The 19,031-nt window shown below is 38.1% G+C and overlaps 1 protein-coding gene across 2 annotated transcripts; it reads right to left on the reverse strand.

The window, feature by feature from the left end:
- Positions 1-9,525: 9,525 nt before the first annotated feature.
- Positions 9,526-18,040, reverse strand: LOC116255780 (uncharacterized). Of its 2 annotated transcripts, XM_031631782.2 has the most exons (8): positions 17,768-18,040; positions 17,320-17,452; positions 15,210-15,313; positions 14,205-14,376; positions 13,914-14,054; positions 13,573-13,822; positions 13,003-13,227; positions 9,526-12,900 (listed from the first exon to the last, which is right to left on the reverse strand). In XM_031631782.2, the coding sequence occupies exons 1-8, from the start codon at positions 17,812-17,814 to the stop codon at positions 9,896-9,898; spliced, it is 4,077 nt and encodes a 1,358-aa protein (XP_031487642.1). In that variant the 5' UTR covers positions 17,815-18,040; the 3' UTR covers positions 9,526-9,895. The 2 variants fall into 2 exon arrangements, with proteins under 2 accessions (XP_031487642.1, XP_049934251.1); XM_050078294.1 differs by having other exon boundaries at positions 9,526-13,227.
- Positions 18,041-19,031: the final 991 nt, after the last annotated feature.

The raw sequence follows: 19,031 nt of genomic DNA on the forward strand, positions 1-19,031 counted from the left end.
AAACGATAAATGAGTCCAGTTCGATTAAACTTGACTCGACTCCCAAACCGGTACTTTATATAATATTATCAAAACCGGTTTTACAAATTACTCATTTAATGGCTAAACGAGTCGAGTTCGAGCTCAATTTTGTGTAGTCTAGCCGAGTTCGAACTTGCTATAAGGAGTACAACTTGAGTTCGAGCCGAGTTAGAGCTCGAGCTGGCCAAGCTCAGGCTTGTCTCGGCTCGTGTGCAGCCCTAATCAGCGGTCTATGTTCTTGAGAGTGTTGACACAATAGCTTAATGTAGGGGCTAGTAAGCGGCCAATTGTCATTTCAAGTGTCAAGGACATCAACTTTTTAGAGACAAATGATATATAAGTTGACGAGTAGTGGGGGTCACACCTCCAAACACCAAAAATAAACCGTGTATTTTATAAGAACTAAAAAGTTGGGTGAGAGTTTAGTGCTGGCTCACTCGAAAAGAATGAGCAGTCCACAATGACACAGACAAAATTTTTTTTGCAGACCATTTAAAATTCAATGACATAATGACATCAATATATGAATAAGTAAATTACTTATAAGAAAATAACCATGGAGCATTAGACACGTAACTTGCATGGGTTTCACAAATTACCCATTCAAACCTACATGTGCCTCTGCTATTGGCGGTCCACAGCCTTGCCCGGTTGGGCTCACTCAGATGGACATGATGGTTCGACTTTCTTGCGATCAAGCTGGCTTGAGACAATGGACTTATCGAGTCAGGTGGTTTAGAGACAATGGACTTATCGAGTCAGGTGGTTTAGAGTTGGTCCGTAGGTGGGCTTGTCATGCATGTTAGGTCGATATGGTGAACTTGATATTTGAAGGAGAAGGTGATAGATGGATGAGTCGCGGTGCGCTAGCTAAGGGGTCTATGGAGTTGGAATCGTCAATTTGGCCTAGGGTTTTCTAGGGTTCGAGCCAACCCCTTCTTGAATTCTCATAAATTGTGCACATAAAGTTGGTTGATGTGACTTCATTATTGAAATAAAGGAAATATGCTTTACTGATTAGCATTTATATAAGTCTTATTGTGCCCATAAAGCTGTGGATTCGTTGAATATTGATGTGCTGATCACTATATATTAAATAGTGATTTTGGCTTTTCAAAATAACCCAACTATCTAACAAGGGCTGTTTGATCCAACATAATTGGATGGTTAAAAAAAAAATATAATTAGTATTTTAGTCATCTAGCAATAATTCACATTCTTTTCTCATTGTTTTTCTTTCAAACATCAATTTACTTTACATGAATGACTCAAATTAGTTGGTTGGAGTTAAAGTCATCATTCGGTGTATATATATATAAACTGAATTGTGACTCTAGTATTTTAGAATCACCAAGCCGTCTAATTAGAGTCGTTCAATCCATTGTGATAAGAGGTGAAGAGAAAAACAAGGAAAAAGAGATAATGAACATTTTTGTCATCTAGTATTAGTTTTTACCTTTTTATTCATGTTTTTTTCTCTACCATCTATCTGCATCAGATATGGTTAAGTGAATAACTAGAATCACTATATATATATATATATATAAACTACAATAACTTTTTAGATGTGATCTATACTGTTTTTTTAACAAAACAAAACTTTTAATACAAATTGTCTGAAAGTGAAATGAAGAAAGTTTGACAGCACAAAAACTAATGACTCACAATGCTGCAATAAAATTAGTAGATGTGATCTGCATTAGCTTAACAAAATTAAACTTTTGTTGTGAACTCTCTGAAAGTGAAAGGAGAAAATTCTAAATCGCTTAGAACTGATGACTCACCATGCTTCAAAAATTAATTTGTCAAAAAATCGTGATTTTAGTCTTAAACGACGTGATTCAGAAAGCGAGTTGTAGCAGGAAAACTATATTGAATCTGTCGATATCATTAAATCAAGCGAAATGATCGTTCCTCAACTCAAACCTCCTGACAACACACAAAAAATTTGGAGACCACCACTAAGTCATAATCGAATAAATTAAGTTTAAACAAATCTATACAAAATTGGATCTTGACTACTCGATTAATCTTTTCTGAAATATACATATATTATGCATTAAAGTATTTTTTGCAATCGAACCTTATAAATATGATCTTAAGAGTAATGTAGTGAGAAACATATATTAAATTAGTCATATTTTTTACTCATGATGTTTTTTAATAATCAGAAAATAAATAGCTATTATAAAATCAAAACTTTGATAATAGAAAAGTAAAATTTTTTACAAAAACATCTTGAACTGAAATATGATTTTTATTAAACTAGTGTTTATAAGGTTTACGTTTTGTTTAAAACAGTTTTTAATACAAATTTAATATGTCTAGCTTTTATCCTTTTTCATCTATTTTTATATTATGTTAAATTTAATTGATAACCAAAGGAACCTAATCTCAAGCCTCATGTTTAGACAGCCCATGGTTCAAGAGCCTGGAAGTCATTGGAAAGGTGCAAATCGGTCATTTGAAAAAGACAGGTACATTTCCGTCCAGTTCTGTTGACCGAGGCTAGGGGAGTAGAGAGGAATGAAGGGCAGGGCAGGGCTGCCCGTAGTTCGAAGATTCGTGAAGTGTTTTTGGTTGTGCTCATGCCGACAATTTGACAAAGCCCTCAAATTTCGGGTACTTCTAGTCCTTCATTTCTTGTTTGATTGTTTCTTTTCTTTCTTTTCCTTTTTGTTTTTCACGGCACCAAAAATCTTGAAATTATAAATGACCAAAAAGCCCTTTGACCCTCAAAATGCTGATCCCTCGATTTAACCGGGCCGGATCCATGGATCTGAAGTTCAACCCCCTTCCCGTAGACATCCTTGTTTTGTTTAAAGTTCCATTGTCACAAATGGATATTGTACGGTGATGAATTTCTTAAGTATAATACGACAAAGTTGTATATCTTAAAAATATCTCGAGAAAATCAGAAAAATCTCGGTGAATTTTTAAAAAATTTAAAAACATTTAACAAATCCTGAAAATTATAAAAAAGTAAAAATCAATCAAACTACGATAAAAACGTGAAAAAACGTGTATTATACCTTTATTATACCAATTTTTTATTTTTTGGCATAAAAAAACATAAAAAAACGTTTTTCACGTCTTATACGGTTAATTTGTTTTTCACGTTTTATATGTGTTTTTTTCATATAAAACGCGTTTTTTGTGGCATCACTTTAAACATTGGATCTTATGCAGTGTGAATTTTGAATCGGCCTTAGATACAAGATCCAAGGCAATCAAACACCACCCGAATCCGGATTTCCCCATGTCACAAACTTTAAAAAAGAAAAGCTGGTATAGTATAAAAACCATGGTAATTGGTTTAGGAATGTATTATGTTCAAGAACTTGGATCAACGATGGCCATAGAGAACCAACTTGAAGATTGAGTTTTTATGCTTCCCTCACTACCCATTCTTCATGCAAAGGCTGTGAGGATTCATTTCTTAGTAAAATTCTGGTTGGCTTTGAAAAACCATACCAACTCTGACTGAGCCCAGTTGGCGGCCTTACCCCAAGTGAATCGAGTCAAGAACGGGTCAAGTCACGCTGAACATGACTTTACTTTGTGATCAGCTTGTACTGGTGAAGATGCTAGACTGGGGCCGGGTCTAGACCGCACACCAACTCTTACAAGACTTGATCAGGTAGACCCAGTCAAGCTATCACTGACTTGGGGTATGTAAGTAGGTCAACAACTCCCCAATTCCGTTTCATATTTGGTTGAATCATACATGGCCTGAGTTGATCAAAATCTAGAGTGACATACTGAATTTCTTTCGAAAAATTACGAGAAATTTAAGAATAGAAGAAAATCACAGGAAAGCGATGTCCCGAAGATGCTAAAACCTCTCCCCCTTAGGTTCTAAAGCTGTTTTAGGACTTGGTTGGAGAGTAGTATGTTCGTCGATTAAAGTGATGTTTATCTTTAGTTTACAGTTTAGATAAATAGCATCCATGAGAATCGAACTGATGACTAGACTTTCACCGGCCCGCCAATCTGACCAACTATGCTATGCTCCTCGATGCTTGGAAGAAAATCACAGGAGATTAACAAGAAGATTCTTAATTACAATCACAGATAAGAATTCAATCTTCAACTTTGTTTGTTCACAAAAAGGAAAATTTCCACTTGTAAAAATGGATCTACTATAGAATCAATAGCAAAAGATAACAATAGATGGGTCAGAACTTCATCGATTTGGTACTTTGGTTCAAGAGATGCAGATTTAAACGTGTATGGACTTAATCGGGTCCATGTTGGTCCAAGCTTGTGTTGATTCAGATTGGTATCTGAAGTATGCATTTCCAGAAATTTATCCAGATATCTGGAAAACAATTCAGATGCTGGATCCAATCGGATCTGGTTCGAGCGCTTCGCATATATGTCACCACTTTTTTAAAACTGGATCCATCTCTAGATCCATTTAACCCTAAACATGGAGAAAGTCTTATTATTTTGCAAATTTGATTAGATTGTGGACCACATGAACATCGATGCACATATTTATAAAAATCTTCCAATTAATTGCAGATTTCCTGTGCACTTTAAGTTTTTTTCAAAGAAATTCACTTCACAGCCACTCATAATGAGGTACAACAAATGATCCTATGTGATCTCTTTCTTTAATTAAACAATTAATGACACTCCCCATTAAGTAATACAGGAGAACTAACATTTTTTGACCATTATGACTAAACTTGGTTACTGTTTGAAACTTGCAGGACCATTTTCTGAACTGGACACTTCAAGTTCTCTGTTTGTTGTTAATAAAGGCTTCTAATTAGTGCGGGCGGCACACACGATCCGAGATTGAACTGAATCGGAGTTATTTAGAGACTTTGTCGCTTGCCCAACTAAGTATGACCCTAAGCTTAGTAAAAGAAACTCTGGGCGGCCATGGACATAGGAAAACTTTGTCTCAGGACCACGTAAAATTCTTGTGTCTTCTTCTTCCTCCTTCTGTTCTTCAGTTTTTTCTCTTGGTATCGTAAGAGAGAGTGAGAGAGCTTCGTTCCTAACACTAATTAAGTTAATAAACCTGCCTTTAGTTCTGATAGACCAATCCCTCATAAACATGAAATTTGGTTTCTATTTCTTTTAAGACTAGTGTTCTCCTGTGTCTAGTTCTTTGTTTATGCGAAATCTTTACTTATGCTTGTTCACTTGTAAGAGAGTATTTTCCCTCCGGTCTACGGTGACAACTAGAGTGATCAATCTTTTAAGGGGTGTTTGATATACATAAAAAAATGTTATGTTCTTAGTAATGTAATCACAAATATGCCTGTTTTTTTGGAACAGTTCATGGAACGCTGGTTCTTTCTCATTGGTGGAGCCACATATAAGTTGGTGTGGGCAACTGCCTACACCTGTTTCTCATTTTTCTTTCATTTTTATATTAAAATCGTTTAATATTTACTTTGTTATACATATAAATATGAAAATTATCCTCAAAAAAGAAATTTTCTAGCTCCGCCACTATCTTTGCAACTAAGTTCTTTCAGGAACAGTTTTTACCTTGTGCCTTTCAAATCAATAATAGCAAACGTCTTAGACTCATTGGCACATCCAGCACAAGATCAATCTTAAGCCTTGTATTATGATCATGGCCTCCCTCTCTCTCTCTCTCTCTAAATCTTTAGAATAGTAAGAGATTTTCTTCTTTTTGGTTGATTTGATAGAGATCACTAAAGGTGTGACAGCGTAGGGCCCTTGCTCTCCACTTCATCTTCCATCGCCTCTCCCTCAAACGCTTCACAGTAACGGCCATCTTCCCGCATGTTCTTGCTCTTGCAGAGAGAGAGAGCTCCATTACTTCGGAATGCTGCACTACCATACAGTTTCTTTTTTCTTTTCTTGGCAATCAATTCATGTCATTATTGAAGCAGCAGTGCTCGTGATCAACGATTTTAAACTCTTTGACCCCAACAAGCCTCGGTCAAAGGTCAAGATGCTTCACCTATGCAATTAATGTTTACATAAGGGAAATTATATGTGGTGTAAAATCTTCAAAACTATGCTCTTATGCCACAAAAATGTTGATTTGTTTCGGGTCTGGATGAACTTATAATACATCTAACAACTCGAGTGTCGCACTTACGACTGTTTGCAGCACAGAAAAATAATACACTAGAACATGACAACGGCACATTCGAACCTTAAAACCCCCAGGGTAAAGTAAAGACCACGATGTCAAACCGTCACATAGAAAACCAAAAACCCTTGCGGCCTTGCCTACTTCGGGTGCCGAGGGTGGCTAAGTTGATGATAGTTGGCGGAGCTAGAAATTTTTAACTGTAAAAGTTAGAGGTTGAGTTGTTGAAAATAAGTCGATGTAGAAAGCCGCCACAGATGCCAAGACTTGACTCCGCCACTAATGCTCAAGTCACGTGTTCCTGCAAAAATAGTAGAGCTAGTGTTAATAAAATCGGTTTCTAAATCGAATCGAAAATAATGCCAGTTTGGTGAATCGGCCAATTTCACTGTCTCAAGTGAATCATTTCTTTTAAAAGACTCTTCTTAAAAAATAAATAAAAATCTATAAACTAATCAAAATCAAAGAAAATTAAAATATATTTAAAACTTAGTTAGTACATAAAATGTGGCTCTTTTGAATGGGGCCACTGCCCACTGATTCGAGTCGATTTTGACCGATTCAGGTCGATTCTGATGGTACTGTGGGTATTATTTTATCTCATGCAAACAACCATCGTCGATCGCGTTTTGTTTCTTTGCATAATTGAAACAAACAACTTTCAATAAAAGCATATGAGGCATCAAGCCTAGCTAATTACAGCGTACCCCTATTAGAGCCCTTAAAAAGAAGAAGATGCTTCCTAGCTGCGCAAGTTTTGATGAGGTCTTTTCTTTGTTGCTAGAGAGAGAAAGACTGAGAATGAGAAAGAAAAGGATAGCAGGGCAAAAAGAAGATACATTGTACCATTAATAATAATAATGTATCAAATCTTATAAAAAACATAAAGTTAAACGTTTTTGGACGAAAGCGAATACTTAAGCGGATTATGAAAGAGAGAGAGAGATGGTGCAACACTGTGTTCTTTAAATCACATTAAATACCCCTTAATGCAATACCAACATCTCACAATGCCGTCGAGATAGTAGCGCAAACGGTTTGGATCGGACATTTTTTCATTTTTGAATTTAAAAAAATGTGTTAAAATATTTTACACTGATGTAAAAAGTAAAAAATGGAAAATAAAAAGCCCTATCTCCGTCTAATTGCAATCATGGGGAGGAAGCTGTTATCATGAGAACCAGCTTCCCAGTTTCCCTCAGTTCCTCAATGGAAGTGTATGTTGATGACATTTTAGTTTAGTTCATCAATGGAAGTGTATGTTGATGACATTTTGGTCCAATCGCGTAATCCAGACCAATCATGAAAACCCTCATGGAAGAAGCTCGAAAGCAGTTGCACCCAGGTTCGGGTCCGTAAACAGCGACTTCTTTGCGCATCAATAGGAGAGGAATGCTTCTCTGATTGTGGCTGGCAACTGCTGAATTTCATCCATGATCATCTTTTTCGGAGTTGTTGAGCCGGGGGCAAAGCCAGAGATTTTTGGCCGAGGGGCACTCATTTAAAAAAAAAAAATCTTAGACATAATAATAAAAATGATTAAGTGGCACTAGGTAAACAACTAAAGAGCACTAGTATTTGAATAAATAAATTGTTGGAGACCACCAATATGAAAATAAATAAAATTTATGGAACTGTGTGGCAACTGCCCCCCACATGCCCACATGTGGCTCCTCCCCTGCTTCTGTTTGAAGCCTGTTGAATTAATTGAATTAAGATGTTTCAGATGAGGACTAAGCCTGTGATATTAGTCATACTTCCTTTCTAGAGAAGCAAATGGCAAAAATTGTATAAGCAGTTACCACCCTTCTTCTCTTACGTGACATATAAAACGCGTCTGTTTGACTGGTTGGATAACTTGTCTGTGAAGACAATGAATCCGTGCTATATAAACCAGAGCCATTCACACGTTGTTATAAAAATCTTGAATAACTGCTCCAGGATTGACTCGTGGAAGATAGATTAACCCGCCAGAAACAGATGTTCAGGAACTTCTACAGAATAGAATAGCTTTTTATCTCGTGTTCAATTATTTGATCAATGTCTTGTCATGAGCGACATTTTGCACCATCGACGAATGAAGGAAGATGTTCCGTCAATTCAAAGATGAGCAATCAACAATCATCCATTCAAAGATGTCTTCAAATTGGGTTTCCTCTCTCTCTCTCTCTCTCTCTCTCTCTCTTTCTTGCGGAAACTTCCGTTCAACTTCTGCCTGCGCAGTGTGCTAATACTCAAGTATATCCCGACTAATTAGTGCTTATTAAATCTGTGTTTAATGAGATAGCCACATTCTTCTGATAATATTAGGGCTGCATGAGTCCAGCAAACTCAGGCTCGATTCAAACTCGCTCTAAAGAACTCAGCTTGAGCTTGACTCATTTTTTAGTTTAAATTTATACTTGAAATGTTAATATGAGTGGAGTTTGAGTTATAAGAACTCTACTCATTTAAACTTGGCTTGGCTTGACTATGTTAAGTTGTTCATCATAGTTGAATTAGTTAAATGAGTTGACGAGTTAAAAGAAACGAGATAGGTTAACATAAACAAGTTAAAATATTTAAGTGAGTCAACCGTAGATTCGTGCTCAAGCTTTTTTTCATGAAGCTGGTCTCGAGCTCGAGTTTTTTGAGTTGAACTGCGTTCGATCTAGCACAACTCGAGCTCGACTTGACTTGTGTGCAGCCCTAAATAATATCTAACTGCTTCTTTATCTTTTGCCAAAACTCTAGACACATTTTTCAGAAAGTTTTCGAATCCAAGGGACGAGGGCTGGCGATGGCCTCAATAAAAAACCAATCCAGTTAGCAGCACTTACCGGAATCTAACAAACTTAGGTGGTTTACCCACATCTTGCAAAATCGTAATACTCATTCTTTGGTAGACTTAACAGGAGGAAACTTACTGACCATTTCAATGAACCACCAAAAAGTCAGGTGCTGTGCCAACAACACTCGAACTTTTGGATTATCTCCAACCCTCACTAAAGCTTAAGTGTTTCTTTCAAATGTTTCTGGATTTAAAATTTAATGAGCATATCATTATCTGTTCAAGATTCTACGTGTAAACAAGCTTCATAGACAATCTTCTATTTTGAAGAGAATTTTGCTCTCCAGCTGTAGGATTGGAGAACATTTGCTTTTTGGCCCTGTAAACTCAAGACAATCATCCCTTAGAAAATCATGAACTCTACCTCCCACAAAATGTGAGGGAATGGATCGGATTTGAACAATTTCTTCATGATTGTGTATGGGTGATTCTCATTGTTTGGCAAACTTCTTTGCAACTAATTTTTTATCTTCACAATTAAGTTTGGAGCAGGATCTAAGCTAGGTTGTTTCTGACCTTACCAGCAAGCCAAGCTAAATTAGAATCTGTTAACTAGAGGTAACCCAAAAAAACTGAGACAAATCACTTAAATAAACCAACCCAGATATCATGCATTTGTCACCAAAATATTTACAAAAATAACTATGTTATTAGAAGTTTCCTGGACAAAAATGAAAGAATTTTCCAGAGAATGAGATGACATCATATACATGGGTAAGCAGACGATGCTTGTTTCTTCTTCCTAAAACCGGAAAACCTTCATCAGTGCCGCAAAACTTCACAACACATACCTTAAGAATGAATTTTGGTCCACCATTCACAATCACTATACTTGCATCTATAGAAATTTGTTGAAAGCATTCCCATTTACATTGGGTCATAAGAAAGAAACACCCAGGCTACTCACTCTTCAAATTTCGGGAGAACCAAATCCTCTTTTTTCATTTATGGAAGCGTCATTTACTGTCACGTCGAGCGGCTTGAAGTATCTCCACCAGAGAATCGTAGTCGGGCAACTTAGGGTGAACATGGGAAGCTCGTTGAAATGAGTTCTCCCTAGATGTTGTTGGGACACTGGAACCAGAAGGCTTAACATCTGATCTGCTAGTATCTGAAGCTGCAGTCTTGGTTTGCTTCTGTGATTCTGGAAGTGTTTCAGGAGGTTGCTTTTGCAGACTAGTGCTGGAGACCTTTGAATCTGGGACCTCAACCTTGGCACGAAATTTTGGACCAGCTCCACTTGGCTGATATGGAGGATTGTCCTGAAGGGCAGTCCTCCGCACAGAATCATCCTTACTGTTTCTATTTACCATTTTTATGCTCATATGTGCGCTGGTTTCTGTGGATTCATCACTGTCTGAACCAAAATCATGATAAGATGTCCTTGAGGTTTTCATCTCTTTGTTTTCAAGAAGAGTTCTCCTTGGTTCAGCTGGCTTCAAGTCCTTGTTAGCAACTTCTGAACCATATCGTCTCATATCTTTGCTACTGCGTGATGCTACAGTGCTGGATGTATGCTTCGGTTGGTCTTCAACATGTGAAACCGGAGCTGAGTGGTGGGGTGGGTTATCCACTTTAATAATTTCTGGACCACCTAGTTGTGCTGCCTGTGGTGGATTCTCGCATGCAGCTGTCATGTATGAAGCACTGGCCTTGCTGCGCCTGCTGACCAAATTTTGGTGCAATAATGAACCAGTATTAACAGGTTCATTACTGTCTGGATCAACATAGTCATATGGAGTTTTAGTTTCCATCTTCTGTGTTTTCGATATGCGCCTAGGCTGTTCTTCAACATGGGTACCTCGAACTGGTCTGCCATGCCAGCTTTCCTCACTAACGCTTGAGTCAAAGGAAGAAATTGTATCTAATTCATCAAGCCAATTTGGATTCCTATTGGTTGTGTTCTGTGAAAAAGGAGTTGACCGACCTGCAGTTCTGACAGAAGCAGCACTAACCTTAGACTGCCTTTTAGATCTATCGCTATCCAAGTTATAAGACGCACTGGAGCGGTCATTTCCTCTTTGCAGCTCAGAAGACATTTCTCGTCTAGATGGCTTAAGGACTTGTTTGGTTTTCAAAGCAGTTTGTCCACTGCCATCTGACATTGCATCCTGATCCAATGATTTTCTTAGTACTTCATCATGCAAAATTGGGGTCTTGTTAGGGGCCCTGCTTTTCATGCTAACACCAAATTCAACAGAAGCCGACATCTCAGTCTTGCTTCCACTTATTCTGCGTTGCTCTTGAAAATCACTTGAAAGAGTCGCCCTGGTCCCACGACCCACATCCTGGATGATGGACTCACCGGGACCAACAGACTTGTCACTGTCTGAATCAGTATCAACAAAATAAGGGCCTGAACTTTTTGGTTTATTTTTTTGAAGTTCAGAAGATCCCTTCCACTTAGATGGCTCCTGATTCTCTCTCGAACTCAATGAAATCTTATCTGTATGGGGAACTTCAGGTGTATTACTAAGCAAGCTTTCTTCACTTTTCAGACTATTAACATCACTTGATGAGATGCGCGACGGATTCCTTGTGTAGGGAGGACGAATGTAACCTTTATTTCTCAGACCACCTAGCCTGTCAAACTTGAGAATGCTTGAGCTATCAGTATCTGAATCAACCGAAGGTTCTGGGCCTCCAGTGTCATTGTAAAAGGTGGTACTTGTGACACTATCCAAGTCATCATCTCGTTTTGAACATGGCTCTAATGAATTCATACGCTTCTGGTCTTTGACTGCTGAGACAGATGACCTCACTGAACCCTTTCTGCCCGGAGTGTACGCACTCACTGATACAGTATTTCCATCAAATGAATCATCTGAATCTGAAAATATAGGCCCTTCTTTATTTTTGTGTTCCTTCACTTCATTTCTTGAATAAGAGGCAGTTTTAACAGGTCCATGCATAATATGAGAAGAGGGTGGTTTATCTCTAACAGAAGAAACATTACGATGAATTGGTGGACTCAGTCCATTTGCTTCTTCCTCACTGCTAGCGCCAAGGCCATCTGAGTCATCGAAAGTGGAACTAACAGGATCATAATATGGTGATGGCACTGTGGCTTTCACATTCCTCTCTGATGAGGAAGACCTATATTGCATATCAGATGTAGAGCGTGATGGTATACTGTAGGTATCTTTTTTTAGAGATTCTTTTCCATGTTCCCTGGACTTGCAAGGATCCAAAGTTGATGAGACTGCATTGGGTGATCTTCTTGCATCTGCAATGAAACTATCCTGCTTCGATTCAACAACTGCATCGTCCAAATCCACGTAACTTTCACTTTCTGAACCTGAATTATCAAAAACCGCTCCAGAACCATAAGTTGACACGGGCTTTGCAGTATCTTCCCTTGAGAATATCTCTTCTCCTCTAGTGGACTCTTCTCCTCTAGTGGAAGAAACGGAAAATTGATGATTAGCAGTGCTAAACATTACCGCATCTACCTCCTTCTTGGAGCCATTGAAAGTACTTCCACTCAAACTTCCTTCTCCTTGCAAGCTATACTTGTCATTTTCACTGGGAAGCCGCTTCATGCTCAATGTCTCACGTTCAGGAGGACTATGTGGAAAATGTCCTTCCGTCCTTTGCATGTTATCCACCACTTGCACACCAAAGGTTTCAGTGACTGTCTCTGTCTTGGAATCACAGTAAGTGCTGTCAATAAAATGAGACTGGCTCAGTCTTTTCTTTACACTTCCATCTTCGCTAAGATCATCTCTTACATTTTCATGATTCTGCCACTTCTTGTTCACAGTCTCTCTCTGTTGAGGTCTGCTTGGACAAGGACTTTCTGTCCACTGAGCACCAGAAGCCAATAACTCATCCTCATGAGAAGAAAAATTAGACTGAGAGGAACCAGATCTGCTATGTGTTGTATTGAGATTTCTCTGGTCATATCCTCTTCCAGGCTTCTTTTCAGTATTATCTTTCACTTGTCTCTGAAATGTAGCATCTGTGGCATGGAAACTCTCAGGATGACACTCATTGTTATTTGCTAGGCCCTCTTGGAGAGCTTTATTCAATTGTAAGTGAAGCAATTCGATAGGTATATTACCTCTCCCTGATTTACGTGATTCTGTAGAATTCTGCCTTGACATCTTCTCAAGGCTAGAGAGTTCTGCAGCTGCACGTGCAGCAATACTTGCTTTCTCTGCAGATTCAGCAGCTGCCTTTGCTGCTGCAGTTGCATCCTTGAACTGCATGTGCCAGTGACTTTTCTCAAGAACAAGATCCTCGTGCTTATATTTTGTATCTACGAATGAGTCAGCAGCTACATTTTCTGTAGAAAGAAGAACATAATTGGTAAACCAGTCAAAAAATGATAAAGGATGAGTTGAATTGCACAAGTTACAAATACAGATTCATAAGCAGCACAAACTACTATCCATTCAGCCATAAGTGCTTCAAGAGTTCATAACTATATATTCTGTATCTGTCATCCTATATTACTCATTTTGGAGGACAGTCATGCGATTCTGCCATCAAATGGAAACCCAACGAAACCCCCACCACCACATTATATCCCTTAGATTTTTTTTTTTTTTTGTGAGGGGGCGAGGGGGTGGGGGGGGAGGATATACTAGATAAACAAAATTGAGAAAAATTGGAAAGTATCACGATTCACCTGGAGCTCTTGGTTGATAATCTGGTGCAACATTAGCACTTGAAGTTGCAGGATCAGAAACACTTGGATCTCTTGAATTCATTTGTGAAGAAGAATTAGCTCTTGAAATATTAGTGCTTGGAGCTCTTGTTGGATGTTCTGGTGGTCTTATGTTTGTGTCATGATCCACAACTTTTGCCTGAGGAATATGCTTCGGAACCTCAGGAAATTCAATAATCTTGGTTGCACTAATAAATTCAGTTGGACCAGCCTATACCCAATAAAAAAGAAAATCATAAGCTATTCTGCTTCTTATCATGCCATCAGTTGAAGTTTCAGTCAAAAAGCTTCATCACACTTACAAATTTCGTCTCGGGCAGATCTGAAACTTGCTCTTCAACTGCATGAGGATCCCAATCAACATTGTGTTCTTTTGCAATTGCAGCCAACATCTTTAATTTTGTCTGACCGTCAGGTGTTTTAGCTGATAGCTTCTCAATGATCTGGAAAAAAGTAATATGACCATGCCAAATAACCAAGGCTGAAAATGATCAGCATGCTTTTAAGGCTGCAATCTATCATTTTTTTATAACTACTACAGGAGCTGGTTTTAGTGTAGTTTTAACATGTCAAGTGCTTCCAAAAGAAGTTACCGTGCGGTTCACCCGAGATCCAGCTCGAAGTTCCACAGCAGCAGACACAAACTCCTTCCCATACTTTGACGTAAAATGGTGGTGAACATCTGTAAATTCTTGTATTTCAGCACATCTTCGAGATGCAAACAGTAAGCTGGAGATTGGTTCTTCAAGGTCAAGGGGACATTTTCTGGCACAAGAAGGAAACATGAAGATGAGAAACTGCAGTCGATTAACCTGATACACAGTTATATCCATCTAATTGTATTTATGAGTCCGTTAGGTCTAGGAAGTCAGATGAAGCACTATATAGACTGATATGTGTGGTAAGAAAGCATAGCACATGGTCCACTATAGAGACAGATTCACTTCATAAGAAGAGAGATGCAATTGAAAACTTATGACCTTGTGGACTACCAAAAAGATGGACATACTATAGGACAACCGACATCTGAAAAGACTTTAGCAATCAAACCATGTACATCAGTACGTGACTAGAGGCAGATCATCACATTAGAGTAAAAGTTCCATGAACTAGGTTTAGCACATAATAAGATACTAATTGCAAGATTACTCACAATGACACATAAAGTTAGTTAAAGATGCTACTTAATTAAATCATAAACTCAGAAGCACGGTAGCCTTGACATAGATACAATATAACTGTTAAAAATGAGATTAACTTTCCTCCAATACATTACTTCTCCAACCTGAATAAGGTAACTTGATCTGATGTGAGTTAGTCCTCATCCCATGTTTTCGTCATAAAAAAAACATGGGGCTGTTGGGTAGAGAAAAAACTGGAAAGAGTTTAAGAAGATTGACAAAAAGTGTTATTCCGTAAACAGCCATGCTCTGCAATACTTGGTTCCTCTTTATAATTCCTTTTGTCTTCTTAGCCTACAGATTATCTTTTCGCATCAAATCTTTTCAGCAAGATATTTAATTACGTGATCAACAGAATAATTTTCAACATATGAAGTAATTATGGCATCATTTAAGCTATCAACATCATGAACATACTTTTGTGACTCAATAATTGGTAAACGGGCTACGATTTGTTCGCAAAATGATTCAAGTAGGTCGTATGCTGCAATTGTGTTCTCCTCCTTATAAAGATGCTCAACCTGAAAGATGTAGAAGTTAGGTGTGAGTAATTAACTGAATAACAAAGAAAATGAGAAAACACAATCAAAATGTAGATTATAAGATAGCAAATACACAGATGACCATGCACACACAGAGAGAACAAAGAAAAAAGTGAAAACTACTATTAATTCATTGAAGTAACAGCAAACATATATATTAGCCATAAATGGAAAAGGTCAGAAGGAGAAGTGTAAGCAAATAGAAAAAAGATTGAAATAAAGGAACACTGGCATGGTAGCACTTTTGAATATGCAGGTATCACATTCTTGACAACTCAAGATGAGAGATCAGAGCTTGTGACAACAAAGATGTAGGAATGCCAATGAAAGATACAGGGGGATTGTGCAAAAATTTTCTTAATCATGCAACATATGGAAATAAAGGATTTCCATGGTTTACCTACTTAAAGATGTGTACTCAACAAATAAATTAATTCAAAAAATATCACTTGGAGATTGACAAAGCGGATTTAACCTGTGTAAAGGCTGCATACAGATGAAATATACTTTTCTGTGGTCACAATTACTCAAATGTATTACAAGAAAACAATGTAGTGCAGGATATAAGCAAGTAATGCCTAACCTACTACGATGCATGCTTAATAACCCCTTGCAATCGTAACTGGGCAAATTAGGTGAATAAGTCAGCCATTATTCTTCTTCTGGAATCAAAACCTTCAAGTGGTCGGATCTCCTTATCTCAAACTTCCTTCACAGTTGACCTGAACCATACATGTTTAATATTGCCAATTGCCATGTTAAATTTGATTAATGAATATGAAGACCCTTATAACCCTAATATGCAAAGGATCTCCTGACAGTTGTAGTTATGAGAAACGGTTATCTAATCCATAGTATTTCTGTTATACCTGATGCCATAGGCCAACGAGAGACTATATCGACCTAGCTATGTGGGTTAATTTTGGCATTCAGTCTGACGGATGCAGCAAGTTTGATTCTCAAAGTGCACAGCCCCTCATTATAACACCAAGGCAGTGCAACACCCTTCTTTCTGGGCAAGTAGATGGAAATTCAACAGTGACACTGACAGGTGCATATTTCACCAACCATAAATTGCTACAGATTGTGGGTAAGAAAAGGAGCATCCCAAAGAATCAACAGTGAATCAGGTCCACACTCCACAGTTAACATGTTCCACATTAGCCTGTACGCAGTGCAGTTGAAAGAGTGGTGGTTTTTCCTTTTCCAAAGATAAAGAAAGATGTTCTCACAATATGCTTCATTACTGAAGCTAGCCACCATCCTCTGTTACTTGATCAAGAAATAAATACCAACCACATAAAAAGAACATTCCCTGATAGCAAACCTTGGAGATTATTTATAAAACCAGGAACGAGAAAGTCCCTAATTTTGTACGAATCCAACTTCCAGGAAAATCACTGTTTCATGAAGAAGCAACACAGAGGTAAATCGGAGCCACTAATGCTCTAAGATACAATCATCTCCTGAAACGGAAAATTGATTCAATTTATTCTTTAGCAGCCCCAAAATTCGATAATAAGCAGGTGTTACAGCTCAGACAGATAAATGTATACCTTTGCTGATTACTGCATCAAATAGTTACATGATACACTGGAACCAGTTTAGCTTTCCATTTAGGGGGGTAGGGGACGGAAGGAAAGAAAAACAGTCACGATGCTCACCAAGGTTTAGAATTCAGCCAAAGGAACGACTAAATTCATAGTCCCATTAACAATATACACCATGTTAAAATAGTTGAATTCAGGTTCATCTCGATACAGAGGTCATACATAGGCATAAAACTGTATCAAGTTCACAAAATTACCAACATCGAACTTTAAGAGATCTAAGTCACGGAAACGAGAAATTACTGCCAAAGCTTCAATAATTATTTGGCGCAATTGAGGTGCAAGATGGAAACTACTTCCCACACGACAAAACCACAAAGTAAAAATTGTAGGTTAATTCAAGAAACTAATAAGCTGGAAAGGAAATGGACATACCCGAGCCCTGGCTGTTTGTTCTTGGCCTGACTGGAGAATTTGAGCCAAATTTCTCTTCATTACCTTCAATTGTTCCTCCCTCTTAATCCTCAACAACTTCATTCTTGACATCGCAAGCTTCAGCGACGTCTTGCTGCTCGAAAACCAAACAAAAGAACAAAACAAAACTGAGAACTCACAATCGCAATTCAGGAAACAACTCCAATCAAACCAGAAACCCACGTCGAATTTTAACAAAATAACCAACACCCACATCGCAAACTTGACGCCAAATTAATATTTTATCAAGTCACACAACATCCATATCACAAAAGCGATCACACATCTCATTAGAAGAAGACGAAAAGGCGGTTAGATACGAAGAGGCACATCAATTCGCCAACGTTCTTCCCATCAGAAAAAGTTTCGTAATTTACAAAAAAGAAAATTAACAACAACCGACTCGCACCATTTTCCGGCGTTGAAACTCCTCTTGAATAACTTGTGGCTGGACATCTCAGAATTATTCGATCATCAACAGCGAGGAGGAGAAGAGAGGACGGGAGAAAAAGGATCAGGAAAGAAGAACCAGGTCTAGCCTCATCTTTTCAGCTTAGAATTGCTATATCCAAGAGAGAGAGAGAGACAGAGAGTGAGAGAGAGGGCGAAACTTCGATGCAGAGACAACAGAGAGGTTTCCTTGCCGTTGCTAAGGTCAACATGATCGTGTTTTCGTGGGAAGATTCCTTTCTTTCTCTCTTTAGCGGTAAAACGCATACGCGCACATCCAAATTTACCTCTCTCTCCTCGGAAGTATTGATTATGCGGGTCGGATCAGAGATCTCATTGAACCACAGCAAGAGTAAGAGCATAAACGGGTCGGACCTAAGCTGGACCGAGGTAGATCTAGACTCGGATCATGGTAACCAAATTAAAGATCAAACAAGAAGATTGAAGCTAAAAGTTTTTTCTTATTATGTTGGTTTTTGATGGCCTCAGATCTCAAATTCAAAACCGATTCAAAATATACAATCCTTAAGATCAGGTTTAAACAAATACTAGATCCATGCAACATGTGAAAAAACATGAATATGAATTCTGATGTCCATGGATCTGAAATCCTCGGTATTAGAAATTACCGGAAGATCTGAGATCCGAGGCTAACAACCAAACACACGCTCTCAGGTTCATGCTTACATACAACCACCAAAGCGGCCAATGTAGGAGTTCTTCTAATCATCTCGGATTCTTCTTACAACGATACGATACGGTCCCCTGATACCCGAATCGGGTTAGTATCAGAAATAAAATGTCCAAAATTACATTTAATAAATATTGAGGGATACAAATATCGAAGGTCTTGATGCGTTTGCCTAATTAGGCCCACTGTGGCGACGTCCATATCAATGATATTGGACCAAGTCAATCTCTGTCCATCTACCGCTTAATAAATGTCTTTTCAATAAAAATTGTGACCCAATTTTGATATAAAATTTAGAAAAATATTTGCAGATCCATTTCAATGATTAAACTGCACAAATGGGCCCACTGAAATGAATGGGAATTCCAGTGGATCTGGATCAACCCGATTGGTTGATACATCTGATCAGATATTATCAGAACTCCTTTTATCGGATTGTTTTCCGGCGACAGCTTTTCGGCAGAGTAATCATACCGTGTTATTCCTTTAAACTGTAAAAGATGAGATCGCGACACTCAAGTTGAACGTATAC

This window comes from Nymphaea colorata, chromosome 6 (genome assembly GCF_008831285.2).
Source record: "Nymphaea colorata isolate Beijing-Zhang1983 chromosome 6, ASM883128v2, whole genome shotgun sequence".
Classification (NCBI taxonomy): Eukaryota; Viridiplantae; Streptophyta; class Magnoliopsida; order Nymphaeales; family Nymphaeaceae; genus Nymphaea; species Nymphaea colorata.

Excerpts from the sequence above, each read along its gene's own strand:
- LOC116255780 (XM_050078294.1), bottom strand. The coding sequence starts at position 17,814 with ATGTCCAGCCACAAGTTATTCAAGAGGAGTTTCAACGCCGGAAAATG. Across the intron at positions 17,453-17,767 it reads AGTTTCAACGCCGGAAAATG|CAAGACGTCGCTGAAGCTTG; the intron begins GTGCGAGTCGGT and ends GTTTTCGAGCAG. Across the intron at positions 13,823-13,913 it reads ATCTGCCCGAGACGAAATTT|GCTGGTCCAACTGAATTTAT; the intron begins GTAAGTGTGATG and ends TATTGGGTATAG.